Source organism: Neoarius graeffei, chromosome 8, assembly GCF_027579695.1.
Source record: "Neoarius graeffei isolate fNeoGra1 chromosome 8, fNeoGra1.pri, whole genome shotgun sequence".
Lineage (NCBI taxonomy): Eukaryota > Metazoa > Chordata > Actinopteri > Siluriformes > Ariidae > Neoarius > Neoarius graeffei.
Window position 1 is genome coordinate 70,214,281 of NC_083576.1, and position 19,313 is coordinate 70,233,593.

The 19,313-nt window shown below is 40.0% G+C and overlaps 1 protein-coding gene across 1 annotated transcript in view; it reads left to right on the forward strand.

Moving 5' to 3' along the window:
• The first annotated feature begins 7,111 nt into the window (after positions 1 to 7,111).
• Positions 7,112 to 19,313, forward strand: part of gramd4b (GRAM domain containing 4b) — an 82,426-nt gene continuing 70,224 nt past the window's right edge. The window contains exon 1 of the mRNA XM_060928142.1: positions 7,112 to 7,378. Coding sequence (XP_060784125.1) covers positions 7,350 to 7,378 — 29 coding nt within the window. The 5' untranslated portion in view covers positions 7,112 to 7,349. The remainder of the gene's footprint in view (positions 7,379 to 19,313) is intronic.

Below are 19,313 nucleotides of genomic sequence, written 5' to 3' on the forward strand. Positions count from 1 at the left end.
TGAACTACAGGACCGTAAATATCCTGCATATTTTCTGTATATGGTGTACTGTTTATATTGTTGATAGCATACATATTTATAATGTATACTGTATATTATAGATATTGTATATTATTATACATACAGGACACTTTTTCGATGGAATAAAAAAACGTATTCTATTCCCTTCTATCGGGTTTCATTCATTTGGTTTGATAGCATGCAATATTGTTAGCATATCGCTTATCCTACGTGGATTACATCACCCTACCCAATGGAGGATGAGCATGCAATATTGTTACAATATTGCACGTTGTCAAGAAAACATGATATCACATGTTAGAGCTGATGCTACTATCCAATGAGAAAGTTTTCTGCTGCGCATGTGCAGAATCATTTCTTTGTTCACCAGCAGCACTGCAGTAAACTGCCGCAGTGAATTAAAAATGCCATAAGAGTCGTATTACACATAAAACTTCCGCACTAATGAGCGACTGTGACAATTTGTAAACAAACATGGCCACCAGGTTTGTTCCATCAAATGTATAATCTCATCTCATTATCTCTAGCCGCTTTATCCTGTTCTACAGGGTCACAGGCAAGCTGGAGCCTATCCCAGCTGACTACGGGCGAAAGGCGGGGTACACCCTGGACAAGTCGCCAGGTCATCACAGGGCTGACACATAGACACAGACAACCATTCACACTCACATTCACACCTACGGTCAATTTAGAGTCACCAGTTAACCTAACCTGCATGTCTTTGGACTGTGGGGGAAACCGGAGCACCCGGAGGAAACCCACGCGGACACGGGGAGAACATGCAAACTCCACACAGAAAGGCCCTCGCCGGCCACGGGGATCGAACCCGGACCTTCTTGCTGTGAGGCGACAGCGCTAACCACTACACCACTGTGCCGCCCCAAATGTATAATAATAATAATAATAATGGCTTTTTTTCATGGTATATCAGATATCTATATTCCATTCAGCTAGTATATTCCTTCTAGCGGGTTTCATTAATTTGTTTTGACAGCATGCAGTATTGTTAGCATATTGCTTATCCTCATTCTACCCATTGCAGAACGAGCATTGACTATGGTTCACAATATTGCATGGTTGTCAAGACAACATAACGTCAAACGTCATATATGTAAAATGTCCGTGCTAGTGAGTGACTGTGACAATTTGTAAACAAACATGGCGGCCAGGTTTGCGTCATTAAATACGGAAGATTTTGAGAGAATTTTAAAAGAGAAAGACGCGTTGAACACCCGAAAGGAATGTATTATAATAATAATAATAATAATAATAATGGCTTTTTTCATGGTATATCAGATATATTCCATTTAGCTAGCATGATCTTGAACTTGTCTTCGACTTATTCAATATCATGCTAGCTGAATGAAATATATCTGCAATACCACTCAACACCAGCCAGTATAATTTAGATATGTCACTCAGACCCCCGATTGTAACAATATTGCACATTGTCAAGAAAACATGACGTCACACATTGGAGCTGATACAACTATCCAATGAGAAAGTTTTGTGCTGCGCATGTGCAGAATTATTTCTTTGTTCACCAGCAGCCCCACAGTAAACTGTCGCAGTGAATTGAAAATGCCATGATACGTATTACACGTTAAACTTCCACACAAACGAGCGACTGTGACAATTTGTAAACAAACATGGCCGCCAGGTTTGTTCCATCAAATGTGTATGTATAATAATAATAATAATAATAATATTGCCTGGCTTTTTTTTCGTGGTATATCAGATATCTATATTCCATTCAGCTAGTATGATATTGAACGAGTCAATGTGTCATGAGTTGAAGACGAGTTCACTATCATGCTAGCTGAATGGAATATATCTGATATACCATGAAAAAGACAGCCAATATTATTTAATTATTGATATGGATATTTTTTATGCATACTATAGATACAGTAAATTATACAACCCCGATTCCAAAAAAGTTGGGACAAAGTACAAATTGTAAATAAAAATGGAATGCAATGATGTGGAAGTTTCAAAATTCCATATTTTATTCAGAATAGAACATAGATGACATATCAAATGTTTAAACTGAGAAAATGTATCATTTAAAGAGAAAAATTAGGTGATTTTAAATTTCATGACAACAACACATCTCAAAAAAGTTGGGACAAGGTCATGTTTACCACTGTGAGACATCCCCTTTTCTCTTTACAACAGTCTGTAAACATCTGGGGACTGAGGAGACAAGTTGCTCAAGTTTAGGGATAGGAATGTTAACCCATTCTTGTCTAATGTAGGATTCTAGTTGCTCAACTGTCTTACAGTAGGTCTTTTTTGTCGTATCTTCCGTTTTATGATGCACCAAATGTTTTCTATGGGTGAAAGATCTGGACTGCAGGCTGGCCAGTTTAGTACCCGGACCCTTCTTCTACGCAGCCATGATGCTGTAATTGATGCAGTATGTGGTTTGGCATTGTCATGTTGGAAAATGCAAGGTCTTCCCTGAAAGAGACGTCATCTGGATGGGAGCATATGTTGCTCTAGGACCTGGATATACCTTTCAGCATTGATGGTGTCTTTCCAGATGTGTAAGCTGCCCATGCCACACGCACTAATGCAACCCCATACCATCAGAGATGCAGGCTTCTGAACTGAGCGCTGATAACAACTTGGGTCGTCCTTCTCCTCTTTAGTCCGAATGACACGGCGTCCCTGATTTCCATAAAGAACTTCAAATTTTGATTCGTCTGACCACAGAACAGTTTTCCACTTTGCCACAGTCCATTTTAAATGAGCCTTGGCCCAGAGAAGACGTCTGCACTTCTGGATCATGTTTAGATGCGGCTTCTTCTTTGAACTATAGAGTTTTAGCTGGCAACGGCGGATGGCACGGTGAATTGTGTTCACAGATAATGTTCTCTGGAAATATTCCTGAGCCCATTTTGTGATTTCCAATACAGAAGCATGCCTGTATGTGATGCAGTGCCGTCTAAGGGCCCGAAGATCACGGGCACCCAGTATGGTTTTCCGGCCTTGACCCTTACGCACAGAGATTCTTCCAGATTCTCTGAATCTTTTGATGATATTATGCACTGTAGATGATGATGATATGTTCAAACTCTTTGCAATTTTACACTGTCGAACTCCTTTCTGATATTGCTCCACTATTTGTCGGTGCAGAATTAGGGGGATTGGTGATCCTCTTCCCATCTTTACTTCTGAGAGTCGCTGCCACTCCAAGATGCTCTTTTTATACCCAGTCATGTTAATGACCTATTGCCAATTGACCTAATGAGTTGCAATTTGGTCCTCCAGCTGTTCCTTTTTTGTACCTTTAACTTTTTCAGCCTCTTATTGGCCCTGTCCCAACTTTTTTGAGATGTGTTGCTGTCATGAAATTTCAAATGAGCCAATATTTGGCATGAAATTTCAAAATGTCTCACTTTTGACATTTGATATGTTGTCTATGTTCTATTGTGAATACAATATCAGTTTTTGAGATTTGTAAATTATTGCATTCCGTTTTTATTTACAATTTGTACTTTGTCCCAACTTTTTTGGAATCAGGGTTGTAGTGTTTATTATAGATAGATATAGATATTTAGATTACAGATAGATATTGTATAATACAGACATTTTAAGCATTGTGTATAATATAGGTATTGTATATTATGTATATTGTATATAATAGTTATACTAGTTATTGTCCTTATTATACATTACATATACTACATATATACATTTTTCTTATATTACATCGACATATCTTACATATATTCATACTTTTTCCCCCTTTCCTGTATCACTAGAGAGACACCAACTGCCAGAACCAAATTCCTTGTGTGTGTGTGTCAATAAATATGATTCTGATTGTGATTCTGAAGTTGTTTATATTCAATTTTTATCAGATTGTTTGCGTTGATATATTCTTTGTTCTTCCCTATTATATATATATATATATATATATATATATATATATATATATATATATACACAGTGGTATGCAAAAGTTTGGGCACCCCTAGTCAAAATTGCTGTTACTGTGAACAGTTAAGTAAGTTGAAGATGAAACGATCTCCAAAAGGCATAAAGTTAAAGATTACTCATTCCCTTTATATTTTAAGCAAAAACAATTTTTTTTTATTTTCATCTTTTACATTTTCAAAATGACAAAAAAGGAAAAGGGCCTGAAGCAATAGTTTGGGCACCCTGCATGGTTAGTAACACCCCCTTTGGCAAGTATCACAGCTTGTAAACACTTTTTCTAGCCAGCTAATAATCTTTCAGTTCTTACCTGGGGGATTCACACATTCGTCCTTGCAAAAGGCTACCAGTTCTACAAGTTTCCTGGGCTGTCTTGCATGCACTGCTCTTTTGAGATCTATCCACAGATTTTCAATGATGTTTAGGTCAGGGGATTGTGAGGGCCAGGGCAAAACCTTCAGCTTGTGCCTCTTGAGGTATTCCATTGTAGATTTTGAGGTGTGTTTTGGATCATCGTCTTATTGTAGGACCCATCCTCTTTTTAACTTCAACTTTTTTACAGATGGTGTGATGTTTGCTTCCAGAATTTGCTGGTATTTATTCAAATCCATGCTTCCCTCGACCAATGAAATGTGCCCTGTGCCACTGGCTGCAACACAACCCCAAAGCATGATTGATCCACACCCATGCTTCAGAGCTGGAGAGGTGTTCTTTTCCTGCAATTTGGCACTCTTTTTTCTCCAAACATACCTTTGCACATTGTGGCCAAAAAGTTATATTTTGATTTCATCGGTCCACAGGACTTGTTTCCAAAATGCATCAGGCTTATTTAGATGTTCATTTGCAAACTTCAGACGCTGAATTTTGTGGCTAGGACGCAGGAATGGTTTTCTTCTGATGACTCTCCCACGAAGGTCATATTTGTTCAGGTGTCGCTGCATGGTAGAACAGTGCACCACCACTCCAGGGTCTGCTAAATCTTTCTGAAGGTCTTTTGCAGTCAAACAGGGGTTTTTATTTGCCTTTCTAGCAATCCAATGAGCAGTTCTTTCAGAAAGTTTTCTTCATCTTCCAGACCTCACCTTGATCTCCACTGTTTCTGTTAACTGCCATTTCTTAATAACATTACAATCTGAGGAAACAGCTACCTGAAAACACTTTGCTACATTCTTGTAGCCTTCTCCTGCTTTGTGAGCATCAATTATTTTATTATTCTGAATGCGAGGGAGTTGCTTCGAGGAGCCCATGGCTGTTGATTTTAGGGACAAGTTTGAGGAGTCAGAGAATTTATACAGCTTTGAAATCTGCATCATCTGACCTTTCTTCACGAAGAATTTGAACAAGCCACAGCTCAATAAGATAATTAAGGTCTGGAACCTTGGTAAAAGTTACCTGAGAACTCAAATGTTACTACAGTTGTCGAACAGGGCTATTTACTGTATTTTTATTATTTACTCTTTACTGGTTGATGGTGTCAAATGCATTAAGAAAGCAAGAAATTCCATTTTTGACAAGACGCACCTGTTAATTGAGAAGCATTCCAGGTGACTACCTCATGAAGCTGGTTCAGATGGTGCCAATAGTGTGCAAAGCTGTTATCAAGGTAAATAGTGACGACTTTGAAGAATCTAAAAGATGAAACATGTTGTTTTTTAACACTTTTTTGTTTACCATATAATTCCATACGTTCCATATGTTATTTCATAGTTTTGATGAGTTCAGTACTGTTCTACAATGTAGGGGGAAAAAATAAATAAAAACATTGAATTTGAAAGTGTTTCCAAACTTTTGACTGGTACTGTATATAAAATAAAATCATCATGTTATCATGATAATAATATATCATGATATATTATCCTAATATATGATAGATCATCATATATTAGTATATCATGCTTTTATATATTATATATAACACCTTCAAATTTGACGTTTTTATTTATTTATTTTTTCCTACATTGAAAAAAATAAATAATAAATAAAAAAATAAATAAAAACATCGAATTTGAAGGTGTTTCCAAACTTTTGACTGATATATAAGCATGATATATCATCCTAATATATGATGATCTATCATATATTAGGATAATATATTATGAGGTATTATTATCATGATATTATTATCATGATAACATCTCATCTCATCATCTCTAGCCGCTTTATCCTTCTACAGGGTCGCAGGCAAGCTGGAGCCTATCCCAGCTGACTACGGGCGAAAGGCGGGGTACACCCTGGACAAGTCACCAGGTCATCACAGGGCTGACACATAGACACAGACAACCATTCACACTCACATTCACACCTACGGTCAATTTAGAGTCACCAGTTAACCTAACCTGCATGTCTTTGGACTGTGGGGGAAACCGGAGCACCCGGAGAAAACCCACACGGGGAGAACATGCAAACTCCACACAGAAAGGCCCTCGCCGGCCCCGGGGCTCGAACCCAGGACCTTCTTGCTGTGAGGCGACAGCGCTAACCACTACACCACCGTGCCGCCCATCATGATAACATGATGATTTTATTTTATATACAGTACCAGTCAAAAGTTTGGAAACACTTTCAAATTCGATGTTTTTATTTACTTTTTTCCCCCCTACATTGTAGAACAATACTGAACTCATCAAAACTATGAAATAACATATGGAACGTATGGAATTATATGGTAAACAAAAAAAGTGTTAAAAACATGTTTCATCTTTTAGATTCTTCAAAGTCGTCACTATTTACCTTGATAACAGCTTTGCACACTATTGGCACCATCTGAACCAGCTTCATGAGGTCGTCACCTGGAATGCTTCTCAATTAACAGGTGTGTCTTGTCAAAAATGGAATTTCTTGCCTTCTTAATGCATTTGACATCATCAACCAGTAAAGAGTAAATAATAAAAATACAGTAAATAGCCCTGTTCGACAACTGTAGTAATCCATATTATGTCAAGAACCACTCAACTAAGTAAAGAGAAATAATTAAAATAAAGAAAAAACATCGAATTTGAAGGTGTTTCCAAACTTTTGACTGGTGCCATATTGGTTTTGTATATTTGTACTTTTTCAATAGTGTTTAAAAAAATAATTTAAATAAGCCCTTCCGCCTCATTGACGACACTTCCGGTGACGTTACCACCTTAGAAGGCAGTAGCAGACTGAAACCGATCATGAGCTCAGAGGGCCTTTATTACCGCTGAGCGCTGCTCGGCTTCCTGACTTACTGGGAAAGTGGAAGCCTGTATTATTATTATTTTAATTTTTTTTTAAGTATGAGAACTGTTTTTTGAGATTTTGTGTTTGTATTTAACGTGCAGCTTGCAGAAGGCGGATTTTCTGTGCAGGTTGTGGACTGAAAGAGACACAAAGCTGGGATATTCTGCCTTTTTCTGTTGATGCAACTTTGCTCCGGGTTCCGTGCAGGGTGAGTGAGAGAGAGAGAGAAACACTGCGGCTCCTCGAGTCCTGTCTCATCCCGGTGTTGATGTCTGACTGACCGCAAAGCTTTGCACTTGTCTTGTTTGACCTTTACACATCAGTGTTGCGTGTTCTCAGACCTGTGTGTGCTGAGGTCTCACGCTTCCTGTTGCATTTCCCTTCATACTGCTTCAGCCTTGAGTGCAGCAATAATATCTGTATGGAGTAATGGAATATAATACATCATGAGGCTGTTACGCAAAAAAAAAAAAAGAATAAATAAAGCAGAAAAACGGACAGTGATTTGGCTGATGTGGTCGTACTGTTATATCCAGTCGCTGAAATGCATTAGCCTGTTGATTTTTATTTGAGAAATTAAAGCTCGTCTCTCAGGGATTTGGCGTTGCGTCGTGATCGCGTGCGTCCAGATGTTGCTGCATGTTTAATCACAACGTGTCTGTAGTCCAAGTTTTCACTGCTGCCACTGAGATCTGTATCCCAGCATGACGAGAACAAAGAGGTGTGGATGGGAAGCAGCGTCTGGCTGCAGCCTGTGTTGGAGGAGGATACAGTGTGCACTGCTGATGGGGCGATGATCACATTAAAGGATAATCGCAGAGTTTTACTGAAAACACTTCTCCAGACTGCTGACAGAAAATACATTAGATTTTTAGCGCATTAGACATGAAATCAGAAATGTGAGAAAGTGAGTCAGTGTAATGACCCCGCCCATTCATTCATTCATTCATTCATTCATTATATCACAGGGGCATCTGCACTGTAAAGGTCAAATGGGCACTGGTATTATTATTATTATTATTATTATTATTATTATTATTATTATAAGGGGCGGCACAGTGGTGTCTCCTCACAGCAAGAAGGTCCTGGGTTCGAGCCCAGCATCCGGCAAGGGTCTTTCTGTTACCCCTTTTCCACCAAATCAGTTCCAGGGCTGGTTCGGGCCAGTGCTGGTGCTGGTTCACAACTCGTTCAACTTGCGAACCAGCTGAGAACCAGTTTGCTTTTCCATAGCTCGCGGTGCTAAGGAAAGCCACGTCATTACAGTACGTCGCTGTATACGTCAGTTACATCGTTGTATACGTCAGTTACGTCGCTACGTTTGCATAAACCTTGGCGCGAATATCGAAGCAAAAACAACACGGAAGAAGCAGCAGCAACAACAATAATTAATAATGGATGACTTCGCGTTTGTACAGCTGCTGCTTCTCGTCGCTTAAAAATGGTGACCTTTCGTGGTCTTGTTATTGTTGTTGGTCTTAACAACAAAGCCCCCCCCCCCCCCCCCCCCCCCGCTGACGTAAGCGGTTCTTTCCTCTGGCCCAGCAGAGAGTTGGTGCTAGCCTGGAACCGGTTTTTCTGGCCCCAGAGCCAGTTCTTTGTCAGTGGAAACAGAAAACCCGGTTCCAAACTAAGCACTGGCCCCGAACCAGCCCTGGAACTGCTTTGGTGGAAAAGGGGCATGTGTGGAATTTGCATGTTCTCCCTGTGTTTGCGTGGGTTTCCTCCGGGTGCTCCGGTTTCCCCAACAGTCCAAAGACATGCAGGTTAGGTTAATTGGTGGCTCTAAATTGACCGTAGGTGTGAATGTGAGTGTAAATGGTTGTTTGTCTGTGTTAGCCCTGTGATGGCCTGGCAACTTGTCCAGGGTGTACTCCGCCTCTCACCTACAGTCAGCTGGGATAGGCTCCAGCTTGCCTGCAACCCTGTAGAACAGGATAAAGTGGCTAGAGATAATGAGATGAGATGGATTAATAATAATAATACATCCATTATCTATAGCCGCTTATCCTGTTCTACAGGGTCGCAGGCAAGCTGGAGCCTATCCCAGCTGACTATGGGTGAGAGATGGGGTACACCCTGGACAAGTCCCCAGATCATCGCAGGGCTGACACACAGAGACAAACAACCATTCACACTCACATTCACACCTACGGTCAATTTAGAGCCACCAATTAGCCTAACCTGCATGTCTTTGGACTGTAGGAGAAACTGGAGCACCCAGAGGAAACCCATGCAGACACGGGGAGAACATGCAAACTCCACACAGAAAGGCCCTCGCTTGCCACTGGGCTCGAACCCAGAACCTTCTTGCTGTGAGGCGACAGTGCTAACCACTACACCACCATGCCACCTTAATAATAATAATAATAATAATAATAATTCTTCCTGTAGCTGTTGTTGTTGTTGTTGTTGTTCTTTGTATAGTCCTTTTCTTTTTATGCCCATATACGTATATACAATCAGTAGGAGTTTAGGGAAGAAATGAGACAAGCATTGAGTGGTCATGGAAGTCTGCCAGAAGATTGGAATACTACTAGGGGTGGGCAAAAATATCGATATGGCGATATATCGCGATACTTTGTCTTCCGATTCAATATCGATACTCAATTTGAATATCGATATTTTTTCAAATAATAAATTATGTTTCAGACGGGTTGCAAATCCAGTACGACTTCTGCACCTCCGCTCCGCGAGGTGTCGCTGTGCCGCTACCTCACTGCAAGGCACTCTTCGTCTTCTCTTTTTTCCCCGGCAGTTGCAGTGAGGAAAAAAAAAAAAACAAGCAAGCATGGCTGTTAACGTAAACCTAGAGACGACGCCGAACTTTATGGCAGATGTTTGGAGGTACTTTGGATTCCAAAGGAAAGGAGAAAAAAAAACAGTGAGCTGGACAGAGTACGCACTTTGCAAAACCTGTTTCGCTCCAATTAGATATTCAGGTAACACAACAAACTTGCGAACTTACTTAGCACGACACCACCCCGACATATTAGCTCAGCCGGAGCCGCTGAAACCCGACCCGAAGCAAACTACACTGGACAGCGCCAAAGTCCTCCCATCTACTTCAGTGATGTGTGACTTACTGTAACTGTGAACTTAATTTTGTCATTTAAGGCCAAAGGCAAGAAGCTGCACTTTATTTTGCATTTTCAATTTTAGTGTGTGTGAGACACTGCATTTTATTTTGACTATTTACTCTAAGTTCAGAAGAAACATTATTCACTGAGGTTTCAATTCAGTTTCAGTGTGTGGACACTGACCCACACTGCACTTTGTTTCATCATTGTGCTCAGGGAGACTAAGATGCACACTGCACTTTTCAATGTGTTTCAGACAGTGTGTTGTTCCTGCAAATATGTTGTAACTTGCGCTTGTATAGTTACAATAAAATGGCATGAATAATTTGAATTACATTGTTTTGACTCAGTTTGTCCCATGAATTATCACTATCATCTGATGTACATACAACTTGGATTTTAAGATGCATAATGCATTTTACATTTTTCAGTGAACTATGTAGAATATCGCAATATATCGCAAAATTTTGATATCGCAATATCGTATCGTGACTCAAGTATCGTGATGCGTATCGTATCGTGAGGTCCTTGGCAATACCCACCCCTAAATACTACTGCTGTACTAGTAAGAGAGGCAGCAAGGAAGGTGCTAGGGTGGTCATCGGGAAGGAGGAAGGAAGACAAGGAGACATGGTGGTGGAACAAAGAAGTGCAGGAAATTATAAAAGAGAAGAGACTAGCAAAGAAGAATTGGGACGAACAGAGGAGATGAGGGTGTGATGGGCAGATATGGTGTAAGAGAGAGAAATGTGGAAGGGTAAATGGTGGTTGATTTTTCAAAGAGGATGAATTTGACAATAGTCAATACATACTTCGAGAAGAAAGAGCAGCACAGGGTGATGTTTGAGTGGAGGAAGATCTACACAGGTGGACTACATACTACATACATGAGAATGGGGATGAGAGTGTAGTGAAGATGCAAGGAGTAGACGTAAAGAAAGTTGGTGAATTCAAGTACCTGGGGTCAACTGTGCAGGAAAATGGGGGCTGCGATAGTGAGGTGAGGAAGAGAGTGCAGGCAGGGTGGAGCAGTTGGAAAAGGATTTCGGGAGTCATTTGTGATAGGAAAGTTCCAGCAAAAGTGAAAGGTAAGATGTATAAGACAGTAGTGAGACCAGCTGTGATGTATGGATTGGAGACCGTACCCTTAACGAAGAGACAGGAGGCAAAGTTGGAGGTGGCGGAGTTGAGGATGTTAAGATTTGCGATGGATGGTTGGACAGGATAAGGAACGAGCACATCAGAGGGACAGCACATGTGGAAAGCTTGGGAATTAAGCTAAGAGAGATGAGACTGAGATGGTATGGGCACATCCTGAGAAGAGATGCAGAGTATGTTGAGGATGGAGCTGCCAGGCACATGAAAACAAGGAAGGCCAAAGAGGAGATACATGGATGTGGTGAGAGAGGACATGAAAGTGGCAGGTGTGGTAGAGAAGGATACGGAAGACAGGGAGCAATGGAGACGAAAGATCCGCTGTGGTGACCCCTAATCAGGACCAGCCAAAAGAAGAAGAAGATACGTATATACAATCAGTGACGGTGATCCAATTCGTTTGAATAATTTGGGCAAAAAGAACCTATTTATTCAAACCGTATCAAAGTTTTGAAATCCAGATTGTTTACATGACCTGATGTATATAAACGTAGTCTTGTTCCTGTTCAAACATGCAGTGAAAACTGACTTGGCTATCACATTTCACTCTTAGACAAAGGTGTTTCTAGCTATTGAGAAGATGATGGGCGAAGTCAAGTTTTCCTGGGGCTTGTATTTTTAATGGAGATTGGCATAGAAAGGTTGGCGACGTTATATCTAACTTTCCAAGAAATGCAGTATTATCACCCACACACATTCAAAGGTTATGACAGCTTTATTACTGATTTTTTTTTTTCACTGCTCTTAAATTTGTCGTTCACTTCAGTTTTTGTCTCATCCATCCATCCATCCATCCATCCATCCCTTATCTGTAGCCGCTTATCCTGTTCTGCAGGCAAGCTGGAGCCTATCCCAGCTGACTATGGGTGAGAGGCGGGGTACACCCTGGACAAGTCACCAGGTTATCGCAGGGCTGATACATAGAGACAAACAACCATTCACACTCACATTCACACCTACGGTCAATTTGGAGCAACCAATTAGCCTAACCTGCATGTCTTTGGACTGTGGGGGAAACCGGAGCACCCGGAGGAAACCCACGCAGACACAGGTGTGAACATGCAAACTCCACACAGAAAGGCCCTCACCGGCCACTGGGCTCAAACCCAGAACCTTCTTGCTGTGAGGTGACAGTGCTAACCACTACACCACCGTGCTGCCCTTCTGTATTATTATTATTGTTATTATCAACATCCATAATGTCTCAGGAAACTGAAACATGTGCCAACTGATTATTAAATATCAGTCAAATTTATCATCAGTTGAATAAAAATATAATTTCCCACTCCTACTGTATATCTCTCCTTTAGGACCATGGAGACACAAATTCTAAGCTACATTATTATATTACAACATTCAAAATCCGAGATGACATCCCATCTCACAAGACTATGATCATATAGATATTATTCACTGTAGATATTCTCTCTCTCACACACACACACACACACACACACACACACACACACACATAAATACCATTTTCTCCAATGCGTCCAGACTCAGCTGACTGCAGCAGCTCATTTGTAGTGTCTGAACAACACAAATTTGTGTTGACATTAATATCGCATGGCAGAACAAAAAACCTGTTTTATCCCTCTATATGAATAATATGCCAAAGGCTGGCTATGGGATGGTCGGCTGGCTGGTTCTGTGTAGGCTACATGCAGCATTAAAACGTATGCTTAAATTATGTCAGGGCAACTATTGGTGTCTACATGAACACACATTATTGTTGACCTGTTAAATAAACTTAGTCGGGGCAAATAGACCACCACTGTAGATATTCATTAATATTCACTCGAACCTTTGAGCTTGCCTGGTACACTAATCATGCAGACCCTACGCTGTACATTCAACATAACCAGGCTACACGGAGCGGGTTTTGTGTATCAATGTAATTCAATAGGTTAGATTGTTGATGCATTCTGTATAAACACCCACAGTCTATGACTTACCATCTGGTTTCATCTTGAAAAATCCAACAATTGTTGGTGGATTGTTTTTTGAAGTCGTCTTCCAACCAGTTTTGAACGATGTTCTTCTGTTGGCGGTGACCAGAATTTTGAATGTGCACTATACAACGCTCAATTATGTCCCCCCCATCACCGCTTCCCCTGTGTCCCCCCTCCATCTTCAGATGCTGTAAGTCAAGTTCTGATCTGTTTCAGTCAGTTGTTTCTTATTAATCTCTTACTTTTTTTGAGGGCAAAAATACCCAGGGCTAAGCTCAAAATACCTGGGGCTATAGCCCTGAGTGATAGGGCCTCACTACGCCACTGCTCTTAGACATTCCTGATATGTTCTGTCATCTTAATGACATGTTATTTATAAAGACGGCAGTAATTTATTAACAAGCGATTCATGTTATTCAGAGACTTCTGAGATTTGATCCCCCAAAACAGGGAAGTTTTGGTTATCAGTAGGTTTGATATATTGATTGTAGGCTGCATTGTTAATTTGGGAGGTTTTTGACCAAACATTTAAAAAGAAAATACAATAAATAACAGTTGGCAGTGTATACAAATGACTCATCAAGTTCACACTACTTGGACGCCTTGTCTATAAAAATTAAAATATATTTATTAAAATAAAGTAACTCCACATTACAGTGAAACCGAGCTCTATGAACACATCATGAGCATGACTAATTGTGATGACAAATTAAGAATTTATATATATATATATATATATATATATATATATATATATATATATATATATATATATATATTATATTTAGGCACTGCCTAAAAGCAGAGCTCCTGATGAGTGTATGAGCAAAATATTTGCAAGGGCACAAAATCAACTTGAATAGAATAATAATATCGTAGCACATGAACCATTGAGTTATGTATTTCACATCAATAAATTGCTGCATTGTCTTGTGACAGTGACCCCAAAAATGAGATACGTATCACAGTTATGAATCCATATTTATTCCTTTCTTTGACACCACATGCCATGCGCCAGAAACATTACCATGACATTTATTATAGTGCGACTCTGATTTCACTTTACTATGTAACCTTTGAATATCAAACTGTTGTCTGGTTACATCTTTCACATCCACAAACATTGGTGCTTCGAGTGCGCAGCGGCAGACTGCAAAACACGTGCCCGCCATTTGGACTAATTACCATGCACCTGTTCCTGGTCAGTGTGCAGTCACAGCACATACATATGACTCTCAGTAACAGATTTTGCGAAAGACTTGTATTTTGTATCGCTTTTCTGATTTTGACCCTGTTTATGTTTTTGGACTGTACTGTATTGTATTACCTCTGATGTCCTGTCTATACCTCACTTGACCACTGCCTATTTTTCGATTCTACCTTTGTCTACGTTTTGGATCTGTTTGCGAGCGTGTTTCAATAAAACTCTTCCTGCACTTAGAGCTGTTTACCGCCCTTACAAGACAAAAACTGTCAACTGTCCAGCAAGCTAGTGGACTACTAAAACTGTTTTAACTAGTTTTAAAATTCAAATTAAAAATAAGCGTGGGATAAAAACACCTCCAACCCAACTTATGTAAATAAAGATACAAATTTCGTTGTCTGATGGTCGTGTTTGAGATACGTTGCCTTGCAGTTACGTTCAGGTTCCCTGTGGTATTACACGTTTGTTGTTTGTATGTCGTACGGTCGCAAAAGCCGTCAAAAATCAGTTCGATGCGTTAACATATTCTCTTAAGCATGGTGCTCTGCTATTAGAATATCTTCTGTCATTGTAATGTGTCAAATATTATCTGATGATACAGAAACCAGTCCCGACCGTTCCTCAGACCCTGATACTCTGGTGCCATGTTATTAAAGTCTGTCACACATGCTACGCTTTACTTTAGACTGACTGAGTGATGGAACAATGCAGTCGAATGACTTCATTTTTTACATATAGATGCCATTTCCAAATGTGTAATATGTTATGTCAATGTTAAACAAAATCAATAGTCTATTATAAGTATGTCATTGCTAACACAGTCAGGGGGTCAAATGTAAAAACTACGGCGCAAAATAGAGGTCGTAATTCCAAATATGTCAAACAGTAACTGTCGCTCTTACACACGCACACATTCTGAAATTTCTCCAAGAAGAAAAAGAGTTTAGATAGATGTTTAAATGTTTGGGATAGTATCACTTTATTGTACCATTATTAATTAATAATAAGGCACATTTTATAGAACCAGTGTATAGTCAAAACTGAATGAACTGTAAATCTGAGAATTACTGCAAAACATAAAACATATGTTTAATATTTATTCTTGTAAATTGTTCATGAGTTTAATAATATTTAACAATTATTCACCGAAGGCGAGATGAATATCGGTGAATACTAACCAAGACGAAGTCAAGGTTATTATTTCGCTAATATTCACTGAGCCTGAGGCGGATAATTGTTTTAGTATAAATACACAGGTGATGTGCTCAGACTTGTGTCACTTATTGATGCTGATGCACATAAAATACTTTGTTTTGAAATGGATAAAATAAATCACAATTCCACCTTACCTTTGAATAGTTTTAGACCAAACTTCGTAGCATCTTTAGTGCTTTTAGGAACAGCATTTTCTTTCATAATTTGTAATTCTTCCTCACTTCCTCACAGATTGATTTCCATTTTGCCGAGTCGCTCGAAGTGATTATCAAGAAAAAAGTCTGAATTTCTTGACCAATCAGCATGTGTGATTTCTTATAATCACCTCCATATTTATACTAAAACACATTATACAACAGTTAGTTCCAGTCCACTAATTTGATTGGTCTAGCGGCGTTCCAAGAGTGCTGATATTTAAATAATATTGGCTGGTGTTGAGTGGTATATCAGATATATTCTATTCAACTAACATGATATTGAATGAGTCGAAGATGAGTTCAGTATCATGCTAGCTGAATGGAATATATCTGATATACCAAGAAAAAAAGCCAGCCAATATTATTATACATACATATTCCTTTTGGGTGTTCAACACATCTTTCTCTTTCAAAATTCTCTCAAAATCTTCCGTATTTAACGAAGCAAACCTGGTGGCCATGTTTGTTTACAAATTGTCACAGTCACTCGCTAGCGCGGAAGTTTTACGTCTCCGGCATGTGACATCATGTTGTCTTGACAACCATGCAATATCGTAAACCATATTCAACACCCATTCTCCATTGGGTTGAGTGACGTAATACATGTAGGGTAAGCGATATGCTAACAATATTGCATGCTATCAAACCAAATGAATGAAACCCGCTAGAAGGGAAAAGAATGCATGTTTTTATTCCATCGAAAAAGTGTCCTGTATGTATAATAATTCGCATTACGGCACTGGGCCTTTTCACTGTGTGTTATCACTCTGCTCCTCTGTGTCCTATATGTAAAACTCCACTTCCTGGTTCGAAACGGTTACTACAATGTTGTTAGCGACATCATCAGAGGACACGGTGAATGATAACTTTTCTGGAATATAAGTTTTGACTTAAGCCGACGTGCTATAAACTGAGTGTAGCTTCTTCGGGAGCCATTTCCACTAGAAGAGCTAAAATAAACAGAACATTTGGCCATATCGCGTCCGAAATGTCACGTACTCAATATTAATGTTTAGTTTATAGAACTGTTGTATAAAAGCAATATCACGCTTGAGGTCATGCTGAGTTAGAGGAATATAAGAGTATGCTTTTTGGAGCTCATTCCTTGATCTTCTATTTTTAGAAAGTCTAATATGCAAATAATGAGACTTTTTTGGGACCGATAAGTGTGTGTTTCTCATAATGCCCAAATAACTACATCAAGACCTAGAAGTAAACATTTGTAGGTGTAACATGTAATCAATGAATATGAATACATTTATTTATGTCTGTAGATTATTTCCAGTCATTCAGCAGAAAAAGGTACGGTATGCAGGAATCAGTGTGACTGTCAAATACTTAAATAATGTTAGCTGGCATTGAGAGGTATATCAGATTCTATTAAGCTAGCATGATACTGAATGAGTTGAAGAGGAGTTCAATATCATGCTAGCTGAATGGGATATCTGATATACCATGAAAAAAAGCCATTATTATTATTATAATACATGTTCCTTTCGAGGAGGCACGGTGGTGTAGTGGTTAGCGCTGTCGCCTCACAGCAAGAAGGTCCGGGTTCGAGCCCCGTGGCCGGCGAGGGCCTTTCTGTGCGGAGTTTGCATGTTCTCCCCGTGTCCGCGTGGGTTTCCTCCAGGTGCTCCGGTTTCCCCCACAGTCCAAAGACATGCAGGTTAGGTTAACTGGTGACTCTAAATTGACCGTAGGTGTGAATGTGAGTGTGAATGGTTGTCTGTGTCTATGTGTCAGCCCTGTGATGACCTGGCGACTTGTCCAGGGTGTACCCCGCCTTTCGCCCATAGTCAGCTGGGATAGGCTCCAGCTTGCCTGCGACCCTGTAGAACAGGATAAAGCGGCTAGAGATGATGAGATGAGATGTTCCTTTCGGGTGTTCAGCATGTCTTTCTCTTTCAAAATTCTCTCAAAATCTTCTGTATTTAACAAAGCAAATCTGGCGGCCATATTTGTTTGCAAGTTGTCACGGTCACTTGCTAGCGTGGAAGTTTTATGTCTCTGACGTGTGACGTCATGTTGTCTTGACAACCATGCAATATCGTAAACCATATTCAACGCTCATTCTCCATTAGGTTGAGTGGCATAATACACGTAGGATAAGTGATATGCTAACAATATTGCTATCAAACCAAATGAATGAAACCCGCTAGAAGGGAATAGAACATGTGTTTTTATTCCATCGAAAAAGTGTCCTGTATGTATAAGAATGATGATGGTCATAACAACTGATATTAGACATAGTTCGGTATGTCATGAAGAATGGACTTGGAACCAAACCTTTTTGGATTCCTTTGTGGTTGGGGTGGAACTGATTTATAATGAGAGTATAAACTGGAAGCTTTTATTGCTGTTTGATAGATTGGTAGTAATTGCTTTCACTGGTGCACATCAATAAATTAAAGCTCTGCCTGTAAAACAAATATAATGTTCACACCAACAGTCGTTGTAATATAAGGGGTTACAGAACATGCACATTTCCAGTGCAGGATTATAGTGCGTTATATAAATTCACAAATTTGTAGCAGAGACTCACACTGGCATCTCGGAATGTGAGAATAAATGATTGATAGTGATACATTAAAGGAGAACTGAAGGCAAATTTTTTTATTATCAAAATTCTACTTATCTAATTTTATTAAATGTAGGAATACATTTTTGATCGCTATTTTGTCGCTGCTATAGCAAGTGATGAGTGTTTGAAATATGCTGTGTAATATATCAGTCCATATGTCAAAGCAATGGCCGTAAACGAGATTCGTTGAGACCTGTGCGAGACATCGTAGGACAGAAGTAAAACGTACAGCGGAACTCAAATGCCGCTTTTCCACTACAAACGCGTCTGAGTTGGGCTGAGCCGTGCCTTGCTGAGTTGGGCTGAGTGGGGCTACTGGAGTTGCATTTCGACTACAACCGCGCTGAACCGTGCTGGCTGGAAGTGGGTGGACACATTGGGTGGAGTTAGCGAAAGTGGGTGGATGTCACGTGATGTCGTTAAGCGGCGCAAACAGTGACATCAGTGATCTTTTAAGCGGTAGTCTCACGACCCGGATAGTAAACAATAAACATGGAGGACATGGAGTCGTTAGTGTTGCTGGTCTTGGTGCTGTGGCTTGTTGTCACCGACAATGCCAACAGATACTGGCAAGAGCGTATAGATGAGGCGAGGCGCATAAGGCTTCAGAAATTCTCGTAATTCTTCTTCCGGGTTTACGGTGTTTACAGATCCCAGCGTGCTCGTGGGGCGTGTGTGGGCATGTGAGGACACTCCCCCTCACTAATCAGTGCACAGGGGAGTGTCTGCTCACGCCCCCAGCCTCACTCAGCT